This window comes from Bufo bufo, chromosome 1 (assembly GCF_905171765.1).
Source record: "Bufo bufo chromosome 1, aBufBuf1.1, whole genome shotgun sequence".
NCBI lineage: Eukaryota > Metazoa > Chordata > Amphibia > Anura > Bufonidae > Bufo > Bufo bufo.
This window is the reverse complement of record NC_053389.1, coordinates 184710319-184718698: the sequence shown is the minus strand read 5'-3', so window position 1 is coordinate 184718698 and position 8380 is coordinate 184710319. Positions and strand designations below refer to the sequence as shown.

Genomic DNA, 8380 nt, shown 5'->3' with positions numbered 1-8380 from the left:
GTGTGAATTTTCCTCTTGCAGAATACAAGCAAATGTGCCATGGACTGACCTACTATGTGTGACCATATCTGTTGTGCATTGCATTGCTTGCCCCTTCACAATATCGCAGCTGGACCAATGTCTGTGCAGCCACGAGATGATGGGACTGAGCTATAATACATGGAGTTAAGCATTATTTTTGAGCCCTAGTTCCACCGGAGTCGGGTCAGACCTACTCTACCCCTACACCAGTCTGGAACTGGGACAAGCATGTTTAAATTCACTGAGAGCAATTACATATTGATTAGACAGCAATTAGATACAGAATTAGATTAGATATTGAATATTGTGAGGAAGTGATGCACAAAGTATATAATAAAGTTGCAGAACCTTTTTTTTTTATCATAGACTGTTTCAGCTTTATTTACATGGAACCAAAAAAAAACTTTAAATACCCAAAATGCATTACCACACTGCGATTCCTAATACTCTGGGGAACCAGCAGTATGTTACATAACGTGAAGTAAGTTGGCTTGGTTCCAGCAGTGATCAGCAGGTTGTGTGACACTCCCTTTTGGCCGTCCTATAAAATGCAGACACAGAGTTTCCCCTTCCAGGAAGAAGCCGGATCTGCTGCAGTCAGTGAATCAACCATGGCCACAAGATGGGGCATCTGTTCTGCAGGAAAAATAAGTAATGATTTTGTGGTAGCTCTGCAGACTCTACCAGCTCAGGATCACCAGGTGGGTACAGATCTCTCGAGCAGTATATAGCGTGTACTCACCTGAGCTACAGTAACATGACAAATAAACTTTGGATTTGCAATGCAATCTTTATGAAGGTGGACAAAAAAATGCTTCTAACCTCAAGGGTGCTGAGTCCACATGTCCAGGACTGGATTAAAAGAAGACAATCCTCTCCTGATTTTGGCTTCATAAACTGCGTCAGAAAACCTGAACGTGTAGCAAATCCCTAAGGGCTCATGCACACGAAAGTGTGCTGGTCGTGCCCATATTGTGGCCCTCAAACAGCGGGTCCACAATATATTAGATACGGAAGATACTGTTGTGGAAATTTTATTATGCAGACATTTTATCTTGGGATGTGTGTGTGTGTGTTTTATAGATTGTCATCTGTCTCCCTGTGTCGGATTTAACCGAAGAACGCTCTAGCAGAGGGTACTTGGGTTGAATCGGGACCAGGTGATGGGCCAACCCCTTTCTATTGTTACTGTGACTAAATAAAAGGTGAGCAGACTGTGGAGGAGGGGAGTGCTCAGCAAGAATTCAAGATGGTAACACCTTTGTCTGACTGCGGTTGAGGGATTTTTACCTTTCCTTACACAAAGCCTGATGAAGGGCGGATTTCTAATATTAATATTTCTACAACAATACAGTGCAGAGGCAAGGGGGCAGAAGGTTACGAAAGCACTATGAAGTGCTTCCGTGGAATTTCAGTTGATGCCTCCACACCGCGAAAAAAAATAGAAAATGCTTTATTTTTTTGCGATGGGGACGGATTGTGGACCCATTCAATCTAAATGGGTCTGCATCCATCAGTGCTGGCAACAAAAAATGGTGCATGTGCATTGGGGACCACAATTTGCGGTCGCCAAGGCACGGCATGTGCGGTACACGTTCGTGTGCATGAGCCTGAAGGGTATGTTAACAGGATTTTTCGGTGCAATTATGGCACTGAAAACCGCAGATCACCTTAATTTCATGGGAAAACAGTTTGTTAAAGTACAGAGTTATTTTATTTATTTATTTTTTTAAACATATTTTTATTAATTTTTTGTCACAAAATTACAAAGTTATCTGTAGTACACAACTTGCATAAGTTTACATATACACTTGTGATCAAGACAATTGTGCAATACAGATCATTTCAGTATTCCAAGCATCTATCCCTCCCCTCCCCCCTCCCTAAATGAACAATCCCACAGTGCAAATTAACAACCTAATTGGGTTAATAGAATACTATCCTTCTAAACTAAGCTCATGTTTCATACCATCACTATCACTTCAATTAATTTACTCTGTGAATACAACCCTTGTGCTATCCTAGCCCCATGCCTTTGTTTATATCAAATCCCTTGTGTCATTTTCGGAAAAGAATGCCATTATAAACGCAAGCCATTTTGCTTGATATCTTTTTGTGGCTTTCTGGCCTTCCCTGTCTGCCGCCCATTTATCTGCCAGTATGCACTTCTTTGTATGTTTTATTATTTCTTCAATTGATGGGATCGTTGGCTGTAACCAGTGTGTTAGGATACACCTTTTTGTGGCTAGTAGAACTACCTGTACTGCTAAGGGAACCCGTGGGCCTGTATCTTGGAACAAGATGTCTTTTGGATCCATAGATAAGGCTACTTTCACACTAGCGTTCGGGGCTCCGCTTGTGAGTTCCGTTTGAAGGGGCTCACAAGCGGCCCCGAACGGATCCGTCCAGCCCTAATGCATTCTGAATGGATGCAGATCCGCTCAGAATGCATCAGTCTGGCGGCGTTCAGCCTCCGCTCAGCAGGCGGACCCCTGAACGCAGCTTGCAGCGTTCAGGTGTCCGCCTGGCCGTGCGGAGGCAAACGGATCCGTCCAGACTTACAATGTAAGTCAATGGGGACGGATCCGTTTGAAGTTGACACAGTATGGCTCAATTTTCAAACGGATCCGTCTCCCATTGACTTTCAATGTAAAGTCAAAACGGATCCGTTTGCATTATCATGAAAAAAAAAAAAAAAAAACATTTTTTTTTTTTCATGGTTATGCAAACGGATCCGTTCTGAACGGATGCAAGCGTTTGCATTATAGGAGCGGATCCGTCTGTGCAGACACCAGACGGATCCGCTCCTAACGCAAGTGTGAAAGTAGCCTAAGGCTACTTTCACACTAGCGTTCTGCTGTCCGCTCGTGAGCTCCGTTTGAAGGGGCTCACGAGCGGAGCAGAACGCTTCCGTCCAGCCCTGATGCAGTCTGAATGGATGCGGATCCGCTCAGACTGCATCAGTCTGGCGGCGTTCAGCCTCCGCACGGCCAGGCGGACAGCTGAACGCTGCTTGCAGCGTTCGGGTGTCCGCCTGGCCGTGCGGAGGCGAGCGGATCCGTCCACACTTACAATGTAAGTCAATGGGGACGGATCCGCTTGAAGATGACACAATATGGCTCAATCTTCAAGCGGATCCGTTCCCCATTGACTTTCAATGTAAAGTCTGAACGGATCCGCTCAGGCTACTTTCACACTTAGAAAATTTTCTAAGTTTTAATGCAGACGGATCCGTTCTGAACGGATGCGAACGTCTGCATTATCGGAGCGGATCCGTCTGATAAAACATCAGACGGATCCGCTCCGAACGCTAGTGTGAAAGTAGCCTAAGTCTGTTTTTAACTTTATATTTAATTCTTTGGTTATCTTTTGCCACAATTCCCCAATGTCCCTGCATTCCCACATGCAATGATACATGTTTGCATCTGGAAGCGAGCATTTAGGGCAAGCGTTTAGCCTATCACTAACGGCAACAGTACTGTTACCTTTGATATCAAAGCCATATATTGCTCTATGCATCAATTTAAAGTGGGTCTCTCTCCATATTTCACTAGAAACTGCTTTACGCACATTTTCCCATCCCCCTCAATATATCTTCGGTTTTTGCTTTTATATTCATTCCTCCTGTCCATTTCTTAAAGAGAGTATCCACTATGCCTGAGGATAGTGTTTTCCTCACCCTCTGATATAGGGAGGCTATAGAGGGTTTACCATATCCAGGAGACAGCATATCATCAAAATCATTCTGAGGATTCAAAAACAGTATTTCTGAGTCTCTCCTTCAAGAATCCCATGATCTGATGATATGCTAGAAAGTGTTTTGAGGATATACCATATATTGTTTGCAGGTCCATAAATGAGTAGTACTGCGCTTTCTGCTTATCCCACAAATCTGACACCTTATTTATCCCTTTACTTTCCCACTCTATAAATTGTTTGTTCAAAGACCCTAATTGGAATTCTGGATGTTTCCATGGGGACAGGTATTTTGACATCAGAAAAGGGAGTTTATACAGTTTCCTGACTACCTTCCAAGCTGCTACAGTGTCTTTAATTAGTACACTATGCTTAATCAATGACGGGAAAGCCGAGTATCTAGTGTGTAAAAAAGCATTAAGACTCCATGGCTTTGCCAATTGAGATTCCAAGGAGAAATTAGTAAAATAAGAGGATCGTCTTATCCAGTCTATTCCATATCTCAATAAACTAGTCACGTTATAATGCCTTATATCGGGAAATCCCAAGCCCCCCTCTTCCCTAGTAAGCATAAGAGTTTTCAGTGCTATTCTCGATCTTTTCCCGGCCCATATGAATTTGCGAAAAGCACTTTGTAGGGTATTAATATCAGAGTGCTTTAACAACACAGGTATTGTCTGCAGTTGGTATAACAGTTGTGGGAAGCTTATCATTTTTATTAGGTGACATCTGCCCATCAGTGATAATGGAAGGTGTGACCATCTTTCTAAATCTGCTTTAATACGCTTGATTAAATCAGGGTAGTTTAGCATATACAAGGATTCTGGCGTCTTTCCAATGTGAATTCCCAGATATTTGATCGATGTCGGCACAATTTTTACCGGAACATCCTTTTTAACTACTAAGTGCTTACTGTTTGTAAGGTATAGCATTTCACATTTCGACACATTAACTTTGAAGCCAGACACTGTGCCGAAACTATTTAATAGTTCGAACAGTTTGGGCAAATCATTATTTGGGTGAGCCAAAAAGACTAGCAGGTCATCTGCGAACAGTGCGTGCTTAACCGTTTCATTTCCCACTTTAATTCCTCTGATGTCTTCATTACCGGCTATAACTCTGGATAATGGTTCGATGGCTAGATTGAATAATAAAGGGGACAGCGGGCACCCCTGTCGTGTTCCCTTTTGTAAGTCGATTCTAGATGACAGATATCCCGGTGTATATATTTGCGTGAATGGTGACTCATATAATGCAGTAAGGTAACGTCTAAAAGGGCCCACTAGTTTTACTGAATCCAAAACCCGGTCTAGCCAGTCCCAGGCCACATTATCAAACGCTTTTTCCGCATCTATTGTCACAATGGCCGGGGACTGGCCTAACCTGGGCCTCATCTTCAATTCGTCCAGTATCGTTAACACTTTTCGGATGTTAGTTACCGCTGCCCTATTTTGTGTGAATCCTGCCTGAGCAGTGGACAGTAGATCCGGCATTAGTCTTGCCAACCTAGCAGCTAAAATTTTGGATATTATTTTTATATCCACATTTGTGTAAGGGGCTTACGGTAGTACAGTGAAGAGCCCTGGGAAAGCAGGGAATGAGTGTAGTCGGTTGTGGTGTGCCGAAACCGAGGATGAGGTAGGCCTGAGAAAGAAGAGGGCCTACCCAAGGAAAAGATATGGAAGAAATGAGTTGTAAATGAGTGGAGTGGTGGGAGGGTCAAAGCTCAGACCTCAATGATGCAGGAGCCAGGTAAGGGGAGTGCCCTAAATAGGCTGGAGGCGGACCTCAGCCCCTCCCACAAATCCAGGCAATCTGCCTTAATACTTGTGTAAGGGGCTTACGGTAGTACAGTGAAGAGCCCTGGGAAAGCAGGGAATGAGTGTAGTCAGTTGTGGTGTGCCAAAACCGAGGATGAGGTAGGCCTGAGAAAGAAGAGGGCAAAAATGGAAATAACCAGTTTATTGTAGCCAATTGATGTATCAAAAGCTTAACCCGACATGTTTTGGAAAGCCACTCTTAAACTCTTGTGTTGGATTGGGGAATGTATTGCGCGTAAGCGGATGACTCCCAGCGTCCCAATCCCCTGATGCCATGAGTGAGGATGTTGGCACTGGAGGCCGTGGACGTGGCTCCAATGCGAAAGGAGTGCCCTGAGTAGTTGGCTGCGTTGAGGCCTAGTTGTGTGAGGGATGACCCGACATGGGTCATGAAGGTGGTGGTGGTGAGTACCGAACCATGTAGTTGAAGTAGCGGTTGAGAGGGTAGAACTTGTGACGCTCATTGTGAGCATCCAGGACCCTGACTGGACACCATCTGTTGTGCGTGGGGTAATATGAAATGTTGACGGGTAAGTGCTGACTATTCTTGGAGTGAGGTAAGGACAGGATGTAGTGAACCATGTGTTTTGACAAGTGGGAGACAAGAAGACAAGGTGAGGTTCGGGTCGAGGAGGCTGTAGTGAATTTCCCGGAACTCAGGAATCCGTAGAAGGTCAAGTAAATGCCGTATTGATGATGGAGTTGGTATCTGTTTCCAGAGGCGTGGCGTCCAGTAAATCGGATAATGCTTTGAAGATATGATTGATTATGGGTAGCCTCTGGGCTGGACGTGCGGGTTCCGTTTCCTGAATACCTCTGAGTATGGATTTGATCTGGTGCGAGGACATGAAGCTGATGTTATTGGGGTGTATGATTAGCATATGATGTTGAAATGCCAGTGAGATATGGTTTGATGGTGTTGTATGACATGAGTTTGAGGTGGCAAAAAGAAGCCAACCCCGGAAGAGACGTCATGACAAAAAGGGTGCGTGATGTTGTGTTCCAACAGGACCTGTTGAATAGTGTGAACGCTCTGTCGTATGTTCTACAATCATGTGAAAAAATTAGGACACCCTTTGAAAGCATGTGGTTTTTTGTAACATTTTTAATAAATGGTTATTTCATCTCCGTTTCAACAATACAGAGAGATTAAAGTAATCCGACTAAACAAAGAAAACTGAAGAAAAGTCTTTTCAAGATCTTCTGTAAATGTCATTCTACAAAAATGCCTATTCTAACTGAGGAAAAAGATAGGACACCCTTGCCCCTAATAGCGAGTGTTACCTCCTTTGGCTGAAATAACTGCAGTGAGACGGTTCTTGTAGCCATCTACCAGTCTTCGACATCGGTCTGAGGAAATTTTACCCCACTCCTCAATGCAGAACTTTTTCAGCTGTGAGATGTTTGAGGGGTTTCTTGCACGTACAGCCCTTTTCAAGTCACCCCACAGCATCTCAATGGGATTCAAATCTGGACTTTGACTTGGCCATTCCAGGACTCTCCATTTCTTCTTTTTCAGCCAATCTTTGGTTGATTTACTAGTATGTTTTGGGTCATTGTCATGTTGCATGGTCCAGTTCCGCTTCAGCTTTAATTTTCTAACTGATGGTCTCACATGTTCTTCAAGCACCTTCTGATACACAGTAGAATTCATCGTGGATTCTATGATGGTGAGCTGACCAGGTCCTGCTGCAGCAAAGCAGCCCCAAACCATGACACTTCCACCTCCATGCTTCACAGTTGGTATGAGGTTCTTTTCTTGGAATGCTGTGTTTGGTTTACGCCAAACATGTCCTCTGCTGTTGTGTCCAAATAATTCAATTTTGGACTCATCTGTCCAAAGAACATTATTCCAGAAGTCCTGGTCTTTGTCAACTTTATCTCTGGCAAATGTCAGTCTGGCCTCGATGTTTCTCTTGGAAAGCAAAGGTTTCCTCCTTGCACACCTCCCATGCAAGTTAAACTTGTACAGTCTCTTTCTGATTGTAGAGGCATGTACTTCTACATCAACAGTAGCCAGAGCCTGCTGTAGTTCTCGAGATGACACTTTAGGGTTTTTGGAGACCTCTTTTAGCATCTTGCGGTCTGCTCTTGGGGTGAACTTGCTGGGGCGACCAGTCCTGGGCATGTTGGCAGTTGTTTTGAAAGCCCTCCACTTGTAGACTATCTTCCGGACAGTGGAATGGCTGATTTCAAAATCTTTTGAGATCTTTTTAAATCCCTTCCCAGACTCATAGGCTGCTACAATCTTTTTTCTGAAGTCCTCTGACAGCTCTTTTGCTCTCACCATGGTGCTCACTCTCACTTCAACAGTCAGGAGCACACCAAACTAAATGTCTGAGGTTTAAATAGGGCAAGCCTCATTCAACATGCAGAGTAACGATCTACTAATTATGTGCACCTGGTGTGATATACCTGTGTGAGATCTGAGCCAATTTAAGAGGGAATACATGTGAGGGTGTCCTATCTTTTTCCTCAGTTAGAATAGGCATTTTTGTAGAATGACATTTACAGAAGATCTTGAAAAGACTTTTCTTCAGTTTTCTTTGTTTAGTTGGATTACTTTAATCTCTCTGTATTGTTGAAACGGAGATGAAATAACCATTTATTAAAAATGTTACAAAAAACCACATGCTTTCAAAGGGTGTCCTAATTTTTTCACATGACTGTATGTGTATCGTCTGATAGTGCTAAGCGGGACAAAGACTGGCTATGCCGCATGATGCCTTCTAATCCAGAATGAGCTGTTTGAAATGATGGAGTGATGGAGGCCGTGGGTAACGCTGATGGGAGAGCTTGATGAAATGCCTGAAATTTGACGCGAGACAGACTGTCAGCTGCCG

General features: G+C 43.7%; 1 protein-coding gene across 1 annotated transcript in view; it reads left to right on the top strand.

The window, feature by feature from the left end:
- Positions 1-584: 584 nt before the first annotated feature.
- Positions 585-8380, top strand: part of LOC121001904 (trans-1,2-dihydrobenzene-1,2-diol dehydrogenase-like) — a 79403-nt gene continuing 71607 nt past the window's right edge. The window contains exon 1 of the mRNA XM_040433146.1: positions 585-722. Coding sequence (XP_040289080.1) covers positions 633-722 — 90 coding nt within the window. The 5' untranslated portion in view covers positions 585-632. The remainder of the gene's footprint in view (positions 723-8380) is intronic.